The sequence below is a fragment of the Pediculus humanus genome, genomic scaffold (assembly GCF_000006295.1).
Source record: "Pediculus humanus corporis 1103172108191 genomic scaffold, whole genome shotgun sequence".
NCBI classification, from domain to species: Eukaryota; Metazoa; Arthropoda; class Insecta; order Psocodea; family Pediculidae; genus Pediculus; species Pediculus humanus.
Window position 1 is genome coordinate 25,388 of NW_002987761.1, and position 15,161 is coordinate 40,548.

Here is a 15,161-nt window from a genome sequence, read left to right on the forward strand (position 1 = left end):
TTTAACACTATTTTAAATATAAATTACTCACTTTAAAACAATTAATCTAAAAGTATCTACCTATCAATTTATCAAAAAATTATTATTTTAAAAAATTTTCATTTTCATTTTTTTTGTTCAATGTCAATAAAAATAATTATTATTATACGTGGAGGAAATGACAAAAAAAAATTTAAATTACTTAAAAATAACTTATTATAGTTGGCTCACCTGACAAATCCACTGAAATAAAATCCTTGATTAATTTATAGAGTTAGATTGAACATGAATCTCACCTTCGTAAGGAATACATCGCTTACTAATTTCACAGATGGTTTCAATAAAATTTATCTCCATTGAGTTGTTGTTCCTTTTCAGATTCTTTGCACTTTTTTAATATTTTCTCATCATCATATTTGGATCTGTAAGATTTATGATCTAAAAAGATTTATCAATTCAATATGTTTTTTTTTTTTTTTTTTTTTTTATTCTCATTTCGTTCAAATACTTTTATTTTCAAAAAAAAAATAAAAAAAATGTTTACCTTTGTCTCTATCATCTTTCTCATTTTTTTTATTTTTATCCTTTCTTTCTTTATGTTCGTCCCTCCTAGATCGACTTCTATCCCTCCTTTTTTCTTTGTCTCTGTCTCTATATTTGTCCCTGTCTTTTTCACGATCTCTATCCCTATCCCTATCTCTTTCTCTATCACGATCTCTATCTCCATCTCTATCCCAATAACGATCTCTTTCCCTCTCTCTGTCTCTATCGCTTCTATGTCTGTCATCATCTCTTCTATGCTCATATCTCCTGTCATGCCTATCACCTCTCCTATCTCTTTCTCCGTTACCGCTTCTTCGCCTATCATCTCGACGACTAAACCTATCCCTTTTATCAGATTCCCTTCTTTTTTCCCTTTCTTCCCTTATTTTATCTCTTTCTTTTATCATTTCTTCAACAGTCAACTTTAATTTCGCATAACCGACATGCTGTTTACCTAATAATAATTGAACATTAAATCATATTACAAAAATAAAACCTCAAAACAAAAAATAACTCTTTCATTTACCCATCAAGTGATCATCTATTCTCTGAGGAGCATCACCAACAATTAAAAATGCACCACAAACTTGACAAACTTCCATTTGTTCTCCTGTTCGGCTGCAGACTGGCCGTTTGTGCCAATGACTATTTCCCTCAAGTTATTCTTTCTTCTTTATGATCACATAGTTTCATTACCCTTGTGCTTGTTCTACATTTCCCTGAATTCCTGCAGCTTCAGCTTCTTCGACCAATTTATTGATTTTTTCATTTAAAAGAGACATTTGCTCTTGATTTCTTTGAGCTTGGGCAGGAGTCATGGCAACTTTTTCCTAAAATTATTTTTTATCAATTTTTGTTTACCTCACATAAAATGTTGTGAAAATTGAATTAAAACATATTTATAACGCATACTTTTGTAATAATAAGAATATGTACTTACAGAATTATTCATTAAAGCAAGCCTCTGCTTTCCTTTTTCTATTTTTCTTTGAACATCATTTAATATATTGTTACAAAAGCGTATAAAATCTTCAAGGTACTGAAATTTTTTATGACTTGTTGATTCATCATACAATTTTTTAACTTCATCATCATGTACTTTTGAACATGGGCCCAAATCAGCCCTTGTGTTGACAAATAAATCATGTGGACAAAAACTGACCAAGTAATATTTACAATACTGAAAAAAAATCGTATAACATTAAATCTGTATAATCTTTGTATATTAAATGGCTTAAAACTTTAACAAACTGTATGAAAAATTTCAAACTCACAATTAATAAATAAGTTTTAAGTCGCGTGCAGAAATTAAATGCTAGTAATATATTTAAAATTAACAAATAAAATTTTTAATAGTCTCATTATTTTTTACTATTCTTTATACCGAAACTAAGAAAATATTAAAAAAAAAAAAAAAAAGAAGTATACATTTTAATCACTTGTTAATTCTTTTTATTACGATTGAAACATATTATTTTAAAACGAATTTAAAAAAATTAAGTTTTTCTTTATAGGTGACATGATATTTCTCATAACGAAAAAGATTAAAATGACTTTTTCTAAAAGTAATTTATTTATATTTACATGTATAAAAAGAATCTACATATGTACGGGCAAAACTAATTGAAGTATAATTTACAAAAGTAAAAATAGAAAACTTATAGAAATTACTATTCAATAAATATCTAACTGTTTTTACCTCAGGATCTTCCCAATTTAATTCAATTCCTTTTTCATGAGGAGCTGCATTTCTATTTCTACCCATTAACTCATCCAGAAGTGCAGCCGCCGCGGCAGCCATTTTGCCAATACCTTTGTTAAATAATTTTCAACGGTGACAAACCACTGAGCAAAATTCAAACGGTCGTTAAGTATAAAAATGAATTGCAAAGGAAAATTTAGAAACTAATACTAATTTTATTAAAAATTTTAGGTGCGTTACTTGAAATGATTTTAAAAGTTTTTTTGCACAGTTCTATAATGACTTGAGTCTATTTTAAATACTAAATTATTAAATTTAGTTAATTATTTTTTATGTTTCATTTTACTTTTTCCGCTTTGTGACGTTTGTCTATGACAATTCTGTCTAACTTATTTTCTTATTCTTCACCTTTCATTTATTTATATATGCTGTCTTAAAATTAAGTTTAATAAATTTCATTAATACTTAAATTAAAAAAATATTTTACTAATAATTTTTTTTTCTAATTTATTAAAAAGAATAGTAACAATCGTTTAGTATGCCATTGTTGTCGTAAGTTTTTTTTCCCGCTTTGACATATTTTAAAATACTTTTCAAAAGATACAAAACTAAAAATTTTTTATTTTTAATTTTAGGGCAAAAGAAATAGTATGGTATGAAAAAAAATTATCTCACAATGTGGTTTCATTTACTTCTAAAAAATTTGAACCTAATGGCTCCGTTGAAGAACAAAATCAAATACAAAGTATTTTATCTGGTATACATGATGTAATCTCGACTGAAAGGGTTAAAAAAATGTAAGAGCATCATTATGATTATTGTGTATTTTACATTGTTCTTTAAAAAAAAGAAAAAAATATAAAATTAAAAAATTTTTTTCAGAGACTCTCTTTCACAAGCCAAATGGCATCCGGAACTTCAAATGGCAGAGGTGGTTCGTCAAATAGGATCCCATTGGTTTAAGATGGGACATGTGATAAATAAAAAGCTTTACATATATCCGGAAGAAGCATTATATTTGCTTGAATGTGTAATAATTTATTTACCTTAAATTTATTAATTAATATTTAATAATTAATTACATAATTTTATTTGCAGGGACACCTGGAACTTACCTACAATGAATTGCCGCTAAGTATTCAAAGAGCTTATTTTTTACTTTTAGAAAACGGGGAAAATGGTGTATCACTTGAAAATTATCGAGTTTATTCATATTTAAATTCTGCTGGTTTTAAAGTTTTAAGACATTCTTCGAACAAAGTTTTCAAGCATAAAAAACAAGAAAAGCATTTAAAAAGAGAAATAGAAACTCTGAATCCTAATTGTGAAACTTTAGGCAGCAAAAAAGTTAAATCGGAGTCAGATGAAATATCAAACACTTCAGATAATAATATTAATTTAAAAGAAATAATTTCCCGAAAGAGAATTTTCCAATCATTCATAGATTTACAACAATCTGAATTAAATTTTGATTATGATATATATTTATTTTCTAGTAAAAAAAATTCTCTAAAAAAAAATAATACAAATTTGCCTAATTACAGAGTAATCGTTCACAGGTAATAATAATGATTTACACATTTATTTTTTTTTAAATCGTTTTTTAATTCTTTTTAACATAAAATTATAAATGGCTGTGTATAATTAGTGTATCAAAATATGTATAAATGTATGTTTAAAAAGTGTATATGTGCGAATGGATCAAGACAAACAATTTATACTTTTTTAAAATTTTACATGCTTAATAACAAACTTTTCTTTTTTTAACTTAAAATTTTTTTTTTCAGGGGTGAAGAATCAATGCCGAGTTTTCAACAAATATCCAGATTAAGTCAAAAATTTAATGATAATGTTCCAGTGGTTAATGCAATCGTATTTCCTGACCATATTGCATTTTATCAAATAAACTCCGTTATCGTTCCTGATGCTGATGATATATAGTATTGGTATGTAAATTATTTTTTTCTCTTCAAAGTATAAAAAACTGAATTGTAATTGTATTAAAGTATATTTTTGTATTTAAAACACAAAATTTTAACAAAAAATATTAATTACAGATAAAGAGACTACAATAATGAGAAAAAAATAAAAAAAATTATTGTTTATTTGCTCTGTAAGTAATAAATGTTACTAGGAGAAGAAGATACAAGAAAACGTTTAAGTGGGAACATGTGAGGACTAGTAGGTGGACGTGAAATAAGTAATTTATGAATTAAATGATTTTTGGTTGGATTCGATGTTGGACATTCAGTTTTTAGATTTATTATAATGGCTTTATTTGTACCAAATAAATCAGGAGCTCCTAAATTAAGTTTTCGAACTGGGCTAACTTCGGGTGTAACATAAGTTATGGGAAAAGGAGGAGGAATGCCAAATATTGGACGGGAAGAACTCACTAATTCGTTTTCACCATTTCCTTGAGTATTGAAATTATTATTGAATTGAGGATTGTATCCTTTTTTAATATCATTATTATTTATAACTTCAACCTTGTCGGAGAAGACATTGTTTTGATATTTAGGAGGTCGATCATCCTTTACTCTAAAGGGATTTTCAATATCAACAAATTCGTTTGTTTTTTCCCAATCTTGCCTGACGTTGGTTTTCATTTTTTTTCCAATAAATGTCGGTTCGGGACTTTTGTCGGACGCAAACAAAGAACCATCCATACCTAAATTATTATGAGGCATTCTATTCCTGTCGGGTTCCCATTGAAATTTTTCCGGTTGTTGATCGTCGTAATTATTTTGAGTTTCGTTATCGACAAAAAAATCTTTTCTATTCGCGCCAAAATCTGGATAATGAAAATTACCATCTCTTTCGTTGTTTTCATCGAAAAATGACCGCCTTTTGTTTACATTTTTTTCGTCCGTTAAATCATTCGAATATTGGTTGTAATCCAATTTGAACATGGGTTCCGATTTATCCGAACTTTTTTTACCGTTAATTAAATGATCTTCGTAAATTGTTTCTAAAATTATTTGTCGACAAAAAAAAAAATTATTTTAAATTTTCCCCCCCGAAAAAAAAAAAATAATAATAATAATAAAATACTCACCACTACAACAAACATGTAGTACGGTAACAAACATTAAAATAATTATATTTTTTTTCATTTTTTATTAAAATTCACTCACATTCAAATGAATTTCTTATAATAAATATTTTTACGAGTCGTCCAAGAGTTTTAAAGGTAGAAAATTTATTTAAAAAAATACTCGGATGGTTTCCATTTTCAAACGGCCATCATTTAAGTCACGTTTCATTCCTAATACATAAGAAAAAATATTTTACTTTTATGGTTATTATTTATTAAATAATTAATTTAAATAGAATCGCGAATTTAAAAAAAAAACAAATTTTACCATTTTCTTCAAAATTTCCTTTTTTATCTGTTCGAAAATGTTAGTATATAAGGAGGAAGGTAGTTTTATGAAATCATCATAATGAACCTACCGTAATTCTGACATGTTTATTAAACTAAACATCATCCATCTTTTTTTCAAAAATGGTAAGCACATCCAAACATAATTTTAGAAGTTTAATTATAAATATATAAAAATGTTGCATAAAAAATTTTTTTTTTTAGTTGAAATTGGTTTTTCTTACCGCAACAAAGAGAAATTTTCTTTTGCGAGAATTGACCCCATTAAAATAAAATTAAATAAAAACTTTTACAAGGATTAAGGGTGGAAAATAATAAAAAAAATTTTTAATAAAATAATTTTTTTATTAAAAAATTACATTTACAATAAAATGAAAATTATAAATTCATTTATGCATAAAATATGTATATATATTTCATTATTTAATTAAAAAAAAAAAGATAATATAGTGTTGTATGAAAATATTGTTTTCTTTCTACTTTTCATATATATATATGTTAATTATATTTTTTTTAAAATGCCTCGAAAACAATACTGATCATTTATAAATATATATATTATTTTTCTGACATAAAAATAAACTTATATATAAAATTTCTATATAAAAAAAAAAAAATTAGGTAATAATAATTATATATTACCAGGAGAGTAAGATAATGCATTTTATTTTAATAATCAATCATAATTTGTTGCGGTTTTAATACATATATAATGTAAAAAAAAAAAAAAAAAATTTACGGTATTATGATATTTCATTTTTTGAAATTCGGACATGGTTATTTATTTATTAATTTTTTTTTTTTTGAGACTGAACTGTTGGAATAGTTTTAACTGAGGAAAAACTTTACAAACAATTATTAATATCGGATTTAAAAACTTAATATGGGAATTTTTGGATTTCGGTGGTTTTTTAAACATTCATTAAAGCAAAGCATATTAAATTAGTAAAATTGCAAGCTAGTTGTAAATTATTATTAATTAATATGTATAGGAACAATACTGGTACAATATTCTTTTAGTTTTTCTTAACTTGTTCTCAATTGACTTGTAACATTAAAAGTTAAATAAGTATTTAAATGTATTGAAAAAAAAAATTGACGGCTTTGCAAATTTGCAATAATTGATCACACATATCGGCTAATCGATATTAAATAAAATATCGAAATATAACCTTTCTAAAAAAAATTTTAAAGCATTAAATTATTTTAGGATACCAATTAATAAAAATTTTAAATGTGATAATACTTATGATAAATCCAATATTTTTTTTTCTTCATATAGTTTTTGCACCCTGTCAAAAACTTGATTCATGCTATCAAAAGCTTCAGGAAGTAAATTCAACATTTGATTTAATTTATCTTCATTGTTTTTAGAGATCTAAAATAATTTGTTTTAATTAAATATTAATTTATAATGCTGTTTAAATGATGGAAATAATTTTACCTTATTGAGTAATTCTGCTCTGGTAGGCAAAAATTGCATTGCTACTCTGGCTGAGGTTTTAATTATCCAACTGTGGTATTCGGCTAGAGTTTTATCATATGTTTCTCTTGCGATAACACCAAGTTTTTCATTATTTTCAGCATCATAAATAGCTTTCAAAAATTTCCTTATAAAATCTATGAAACAGTAAGAGGTAAAAATAAACTTTACACAATTATTCAAAAGTTCATTTACATATTAAACATAGATTTTTCTAAAAATATACTCAATTTCACACACCTAAACCCCTGTGTAATCTTAAAAGAGTCCTTGAACCTGATACATATTTAGAATCTTTAAGCAAATTGGATTCTATTTCATGATTTACCATCGATTTGACAGTTGAAAAATAAATTAATTTTTCATTTTTTGTCAGTTCTTCATTTTGAAATTTGTTCAATATTTCTATTTTGTTTTTTACATCTGATGCTACAAATTGAAAAGCTCCCCCCAATAATAAAAAAAAGCTGTTAAATATAAAAATAATAATGTTATATTTTTCATATTAAAATAATCCTAAAAAAAAATTATGACAGTTCACAGAAATCATATTGATTTTTATTTAAAAAAAAAAAAAAAAAAAAACCTTAAAACTTACTTGTATAATTGTTCATATGCTAATAAATAGTATTTTAGTTCAACGTCATCAGTACTTAATGCTTCTTTAAAAACACATTTTTTAATATTTTTGCAAAACTCTTCAAAATCAAATTCTCTTTCAAGTTTTTCATTTTGATTTAAAGCAGATGAATCTTCACTGTAATCGGTTACATCAGCAATATCGTCCATTTTTTTATTTGATCTTACAAACCTACAATAAAATTATTAATGTGACAGCTTTAAATTAATTTCAACGATATTTTAATTTTTTCGATATGCGTACCTGAATTTTAAATTTAAAAAACATTGAAAGCAGTGCTGCCAAGCCCTGAAAATAAATTTTTTAAAAGGATTAAGAACTTAAATTTTAACAATAATTTAAAACTTATTTTGTTTTTTAAACTTTTTTTGTTGTGTTGAAAAAACAATATTATTAAATGAGCAAAGTCTTAAGTTTATTCTTATTCGTTTTTTGCTTGACACATTATACTGACAATGGACACAAAAATTACTGCTGAGAAAAAAATTAAATTAGCCGAAAAGATTTTAAGTCATTTGTCAAATATTAAAATAAATGGATGTTCAAAATTACAAAACAAAATCAAGCAAGAAATAAACTTTTTAGAAAAGGTATTACACTTAAAAATAACTACATTTATTTTTATTTTTTAATGTCAATTGCTAATATTTTTTTTTTTTTCAGTGCTTGTCTGATAATACTTTAAAAGAAGAGCATTTGGTATGTTTAAATTTGACTCACTTACAAGCTATTGCCTATAAACTTTTCATTCTTAAAAATAGATGCTCCGGTGTAATGTGCAATAAAATATTAAACTACGAAAATGGATCTTCAAGAAAGATATGTATTGATTTGTTATTGGACGAAGGTTCAGTTTGGATGAAAGTTATTGCTAGAAATCAAAAAGCTATTACAATGGTTTCAAATGGTATGAAAAAAAAAATTGAGATAAAAACTTAATTAAAAAGTAAAAACCAATATTAATACTAATTATTTGTTTTTAAATTTACAGGTGAATGTTCTTTTAAACAAAAAAGTGTATTAGATCAAGCTGAAGAATTTGTTGAATGCAGCAAACAAAATCTGTGTTATTATAAACCGCCAAAAGTTATATTTTCTTTTGCTAATGGTGTGGAAAACTGTGTAGCTGATGAATTATGTCAAATTGGAGTTTTAGTCGAAAATAATAATAATAATTTTAATGATGAAATTTTTAATAGTTATTTTGGCGAGTAAATAAGTTGCTTTCATGTCATGATATTGTTTCAACTATGGCAATGAATCATCTTATTTTTATTTATTTTATTTTTTAATTACAGTAATACAAACAATGAATACCCAATTAAAGACTTGAACATAGTTAGAAATTTAAATTTAATAAAAAAAATGACACACATAAAATTAAATTTGGGTGTGACAACATTAATTGCTTACGTATCTGCTCTTACTAATGGAGGTTGTAATTACAATTTTAAATCGGAAATATTGCAAAAGCATGCAGAATGGGAAAGAAACAGACCTGTGAAACCTATATTAGATAGTTTATTCGAAGGTAGACATTTTTATTTACTTATATTGAAAGTTATTTGTGACAAGAAAGAATAAATTTTTAATTTAGCCAATAAAATTTTAATAGAAGATTTATTTTTGCCAGGTGTAATTTTACACATTTTGTTTATTTCCAGGAAAAGAATTGTACTGTTGTGCGACTGCAGCAAAAATATTTAAAAACATATTAAATACATTGGGTGGAAAATCTGAAAAACAAAGGGGAGAAGAACTGTTAAATAAATTAATTATTGTTGAAGACAAACCATGTGATAGGCTGAAAATAATGGGGAAAGTTAAGAAAAGATCTTTGGCTATTTTCGGAACTGGGGAATACTTAAAAGCTGTTACAGTCACGGCTAATCATGCTTTCGTAAGAGCTGCTATGAATCAAGGAATAAATTATTCAGTTTTTTTACACGAATCCAGAGCTCTCACAGAGGAAAAACAATTACCTACATAAATTTTACTTATCTATACCATTTAATTTACTAATTTTACTTTACTACTCGAGTTATTGAATCGAAAAACTAATAACAATAAGAATGACTTTAATTTTATATCATATTAAATCCTAAACAATCGTAAAAACAAAAAAAATTTTAGAAAAAATACAATCTAAGAAATGTGTGGTAATCATATCGAGTGATGTAATTGTGTGAGTGATTTTTTAAATTATCTGGTATTACATTTAAAAACTGGTTTAAAATTATTTAAATGGTGATAATTAACGGAAAAATGACCCTGACAAACCCGAAATGTGATTTAAGATCTATTGTTTACAATAAAAAAATAACAAAATATAATAATTAATCTGTGTTTGTTTTATTTTTATAAATAGAGTCAAGGCGTAGTCATGTCAGTACCAAATACTTTATAGTTTTTTATAATATTCTAAAAAAGGTTTTATAAATTTTTATCAAATAAAAAAAAAAAAAAACTATTTTCATTCACACTAAACGGTTATCGATTAATTTATGATTATTGTTATTTCAAGTAAAAAACTATTTTTAAAGTTGAGGTCAAGGTTTGAAAAAAAAAAAAAAAAAAAAAATGATTTCCATTTTTTTTTAATTATCACCCGTACAAAAAAAAAAAAAAGTTAATGAAATTAACGCCGTTATTATTATACACATTGTTATAATTTAAATTTTTAATAATTAAATATTAATTAGCATATCAAAGGTTAAATTTGTGTTCGTTACTTTTTTATTATTATTATTATTATTATTATTAATTCGTTTGGTTTTTATTTGTTTAAAAAAAAAATTTTTTTTTGGCTTTCCAACGTTTTTGGAGGCTTTTACTTTAAATTTTTTAGGTTTATAAAAAAAAAGAGGAAGATGAATAATAAAGGGGCAGATGTCACAAACAGGTGTAAGGAAAAGCAAAGTTGTTTTTCGTGAAATTTAAAAAAAATGGCACTTGTATTTTCGTACGTTTTTTTTTCTTTCTTTCCAACTATATATTTTTTTTTTTAACGAATTCGTTTCAATTATTATTATAAAGTGAAAATCTACGTTTTACCGTCACGTTTTAAACTCCAAATCTGCATAGTAATTGAACCAAGACGAGCGTACGTGACCTTCTGTATTACAGAAGAATATACCATCACCATCTCATTGTCAGAAGAATGAAAATTTGGTACATTCCTCATCACGGCATTCCAGTCATTACATTTTTTTTTGTTAAGGTCAAAGGTTACAAAGTCTTATAATTCATTGTTGTATTACAATGAATAGTGATTTTTTACGTTAAAGATAATGAAATTAGCGTCGATAATGATAATAATTATATATTTTGATTTAAAAGTTGCTAAACTAATGATTTTTACTTTTTTTTGTGATTAATTTTAGTACTTTCTTTTGAATGGCATTCAATTTTAGTTTTTTTTTTTTATTTTCTATTTTAATTATCAACTTATGTTTTAACACTAGGGGAGAAACAAAAAATTGAACTATTTATAGATAAAAAATGTCTAAAAAAAAATCTTTTTTTTTCGTTTTTAAAGAAACTGTTTAAAGGAAAGAAAATGAAATAAATAATCGTTTGTAATTGTTATTTTAGAAAAAAAATTTATGTGTTTATATATATATTTTTAAAATTTTTTGAAAGACAAAATGTCGGGTTAATAATATTAACGTCAACGAACATTTCCGCCATCCTATGAGAATATCGATTTTAAGTTTAAGCAAGCGCATTAAAAGAAATAAAATGTTATTTTTAGAAAGTAACAATATACCAAGTTTAGTTTTTTAATAATATTACACACTTAGCAAAGTGATTTATGAAAAAACTTTTTATTTTTATAACACATAACAATTTAAAGTAAATAATAATAATAATAATAATAATAAATTTTTAAAAAGTGGTTTATTAAATATAAAACTTTTTTATAAAAATATACAGGAAAAAAAAAGATAACGTTTGATAATAATAGTGAAATTTGTGTTAATTTTATTGATTTAAATAATGGAGACATTTTAAATCTTTCTTCGTAATTAAAAAAATTTTTAATAACGTTTAATATTATTAATAATTTTTGACCATGGACGTACACAATAAATAATTGAAGTTTACCTCACTCAAACATTAATTATACGATTGGTTAGTAAAAATGCTGCTGCCACGATAACAAAATATAACCGACAGTCAGTGAATATATTTATCAGTTTTATTAAAAACGTATTTAAAAGGAAAAAAACGATAATGAATTAATTAATTAATTAAGTTAATAAAATATTTAACGCGAGTGTGAATTATTTTAAAATCGCGAATTTAATTGATTTAAGTTTTAATTTTAACAATTTGTTTTTTGTTTTCGGAAAAATAAAACAAGGCTCTGACATTACGTCATTTACGTCATAATTCTGCATGTACGGAATTACGGTTAGTTGATTTTCGGTCTCGGTTCCAACTTCATGCGTATTATTACTACGGTACAATTTGTATTTTAAATTTTTTTTTTCTTTTTTTGTGTGTGTGTGTGCGTGTGTAATTACATAAACGTTAAAACAAATCATGTTGAAAATTTTATTATTATTATTATTATTAAAAACATATAAAACTCATATAAATTTATTTTCACCGTCTTGAATGATTATCACGATGGTTGGGTAAGTGTATATAAAAACTATTTCTCACGCTTTTTTTTTATTTTTATTTATTCGAATATATAAAATCTTTGTCTCTCATTTGATTTCTTAATAATTACGATTATAAAATAGTTATTAATTAATTTCTTAACGAAAAAATTTAAAAAAAAATTTCAACGGTTAACGCGAAAAGAATTCTAGAAAATTCGTTGGATTATTTTTTTTTTTTTAAATAAATCCGTTTGCGTTAAAAAGAAATCAATCGATTTTAAAAAATAAAACGTGAATTTTCGTTTTAAATTATATATCTATAAAAAGTCAGAAAACGATTTGAAACTTGTCTCAATTTTCAAATTTAAAATTTTCTAACTCTGGCAAAGGTCACTAATTTTTTTTTTTTTTGTAAGAAAAGATTATCACGAAAGATCACGACTTTAACTTGGGGACATTAATTACAAAATAACTTTTTAAAAGTGTGATATTACATAAACATGGTTGAATTTATTTTTATTTTTCCCCCCTATGATTTGTCGTAATAATAATAATAATAAAATTTTGTGATAATAATAATAATAATGAATTTTTACTTTGAGTTGAGTGAATGTCGGAGTGTATTTCACATTTGCGGTTAATTCGCGATTGATTTTTTCGGTTTTGTTTTTTTTTCCAGATTAAAACAAAATTAAAATCAAAAGGAAAAATAGAAAATGTATAAAATATTTTGCTGTCGTTCGAATAATGCAACGAGAGTCGAAGTTGATGAAATAACGGATTCATTAGAAAAATGTTTATCGACAGACAGAGGAATACGCGAATTTAAAAATTTTTTAGATAAAAATCGTTTCGACGAAGAAAGTAAAACATTAACGTTTTCATTAAAATGTCAAAATATATTGGGAGAAATATCGAGATTAAGTCCGTCGACGAGGTCTCAAGAATTACCACATAAAATACAAAACGATATAAGAAATATTTACGAATTGGCAAACGATGTTAATTTCGATTTGGATCAAATGAATAATTTAAGAAATTTATATTCATCGGACGTTGATAAAAAGGTAATGGGAAAATTAGAATTCGTCAATAATTTTTAAAAAAATTTTTTTTTGGTAATAACAAATCAACATGTCAACCATTTTGTTAATACGTAATTATTATTATAAAGGAACCAACAAAAACAACAACCTTGATTTATTTTTTTTTTTTTTTTTAAACACGAAAATTTTTACCTAAAAAGTCGTTTCCTTTTCTCTCTTTTTTTTTTTTAAATTTACCGCAAAAATTATATAAAATGATAATAATAATAATAATAATAATAAAAAGAAAATTTTGTTTTGTTCAAGTGAAAGGTAATGATGATTATTTGATTATTTTTAATTATTATTGTTTCTTCAAGTGTTCTACCTGAAGTATAAAAAAACTACTTTTAGTCAGTCAATGATTACGGTACTACCTGCCCCCCCCCACTATATCATGATAAAATTTTGGGAATGTATTTATGCGGGTACTACCTTTAGCACGATTAATTTTCCAATAATTTGTGGGATTATTTATCAAACACACGCACACACAAAAAAAGAAAAACTTCTCATGCAAGGTCAAATTATATTTAAATTATTTGAAAAAATTTTAACAAATAAAGGACATATTAAAATGCTACGACCCCTTGTTTAAAATCCATGTGTTCGAACTGGTCCTGTTAACAAAAAAGAAAAAAATTTTTTTCCCACGCAAAAATAGTTATAAAATATATTTATATACACTATCAAGGCATGTTTTTTTTTTTTTTTCTACAAGTTTTCAGGTATAATTCGGACGTTCGCACATAAAATAATAATAATTTTTAAGTAGCGGTAATTTATAAAAAGAAAAAGAACGTTTGCGGTTTAAATAAATTTTTTTTTTTTTTTTTTTATAAAATTTTTTTTTTCTTGTTTTAGATGCACACGCTTCAATTGGCACAGACATGGGCAATTGATCTTTTACAAGATGTTTATAAAACTTTTAGAGCACGAGCCTTAAAAACCGCCGTATGACACGAAATTTATTATTTTAGAGAAGAGAAAACCGAGTGACTCGAAAAAGAAATGAACAAATTCGATTTATTGCAAAAAAAAAGAAAAACCCGTGAAAAATTGTCCGTTAATGTTTGTTCTATAAGGTGGTATTCTCGTAACGGAAGATCAAACAAGAAGAAAAAGTTTTTCAAAACACAAAGAGTAAAATTAATTTTACGTTAGTCACGAAATAAATTACTTAAAAAATAATAATAATAATAACATATAAAATGACTCTTTGTGTGCCATCGTGAAAAAATTTAAATTTGAAATTGTTGTATGTTTTTTTTTCAATTTCAATTACAATTGTGACTAAGAACAGCTCAAAGTTTGTTGTTGTTGTTTTTGTTGTTAAAATGCAGGTTGTCGTAAAAATTCATTCGTAAATGATTAATGAAAAGATGTGTAATGATTTGGTTTGTTTCTAACGGAAAACGATATTCGTTATTTAATTTTAAACGTACTTAATATCAACAATAAATAATATTTATGTACATAAAAATTTATTTTTTTTAAAAGGAATATCACGTTGGGAAAATATTATCGAATACAATTGCAAAAAAAATTTTTTTTTGTTTTTTGTTAACTTATTCTATTTCTCACCATTCAATATTTTACAACAATTTAATTGTTTAATTTCTAATTTAAAAAAACAAACGGTAAAACGTATTATTATTATTATCATTATTATTATTTCGGAAGGGAAAAATTATTATTATTTTGTTCGATACTTTAATTAAAACAATTAAT

At 24.6% G+C, this 15,161-nt stretch overlaps 6 protein-coding genes across 6 annotated transcripts; 3 read left to right on the forward strand and 3 right to left on the reverse strand.

Moving 5' to 3' along the window:
• Positions 1-316: 316 nt before the first annotated feature.
• On the reverse strand, positions 317-2,323 carry Phum_PHUM422760 (uncharacterized protein; the record flags this gene model as incomplete). The annotated part of the gene is made up of 6 exons (XM_002429114.1): positions 317-417; positions 524-976; positions 1,049-1,167; positions 1,219-1,352; positions 1,463-1,702; positions 2,222-2,323. The coding sequence occupies 6 exons, from the start codon at positions 2,321-2,323 to the stop codon at positions 317-319; spliced, it is 1,149 nt and encodes a 382-aa protein (XP_002429159.1).
• A 439-nt stretch (positions 2,324-2,762) lies between these two features.
• On the forward strand, positions 2,763-4,165 carry Phum_PHUM422770 (uncharacterized protein; the record flags this gene model as incomplete). Its single annotated transcript, XM_002429115.1, has 5 exons — positions 2,763-2,776; positions 2,860-3,021; positions 3,107-3,254; positions 3,323-3,582; positions 4,012-4,165. 5 exons carry the CDS (start codon positions 2,763-2,765, stop codon positions 4,163-4,165), a joined length of 738 nt encoding a protein of 245 aa, XP_002429160.1.
• Positions 4,166-4,326: 161 nt separating this feature from the next.
• Positions 4,327-5,136, reverse strand: Phum_PHUM422780 (uncharacterized protein; the record flags this gene model as incomplete). Its single annotated transcript, XM_002429116.1, has 1 exon — positions 4,327-5,136. One exon carries the CDS (start codon positions 5,134-5,136, stop codon positions 4,327-4,329), a length of 810 nt encoding a protein of 269 aa, XP_002429161.1.
• A 1,598-nt stretch (positions 5,137-6,734) lies between these two features.
• Positions 6,735-7,881, reverse strand: Phum_PHUM422790 (glycolipid transfer protein, putative; the record flags this gene model as incomplete). Its single annotated transcript, XM_002429117.1, has 5 exons — positions 6,735-6,785; positions 6,913-6,987; positions 7,054-7,229; positions 7,333-7,559; positions 7,691-7,881. 5 exons carry the CDS (start codon positions 7,879-7,881, stop codon positions 6,735-6,737), a joined length of 720 nt encoding a protein of 239 aa, XP_002429162.1.
• A 306-nt stretch (positions 7,882-8,187) lies between these two features.
• Positions 8,188-9,722, forward strand: Phum_PHUM422800 (uncharacterized protein; the record flags this gene model as incomplete). Its single annotated transcript, XM_002429118.1, has 5 exons — positions 8,188-8,322; positions 8,396-8,639; positions 8,724-8,943; positions 9,031-9,263; positions 9,397-9,722. The coding sequence occupies 5 exons, from the start codon at positions 8,188-8,190 to the stop codon at positions 9,720-9,722; spliced, it is 1,158 nt and encodes a 385-aa protein (XP_002429163.1).
• Positions 9,723-13,061: 3,339 nt separating this feature from the next.
• On the forward strand, positions 13,062-14,390 carry Phum_PHUM422810 (uncharacterized protein; the record flags this gene model as incomplete). The annotated part of the gene is made up of 2 exons (XM_002429119.1): positions 13,062-13,412; positions 14,295-14,390. The coding sequence occupies 2 exons, from the start codon at positions 13,062-13,064 to the stop codon at positions 14,388-14,390; spliced, it is 447 nt and encodes a 148-aa protein (XP_002429164.1).
• Between the last annotated feature and the right edge of the window lie 771 nt (positions 14,391-15,161).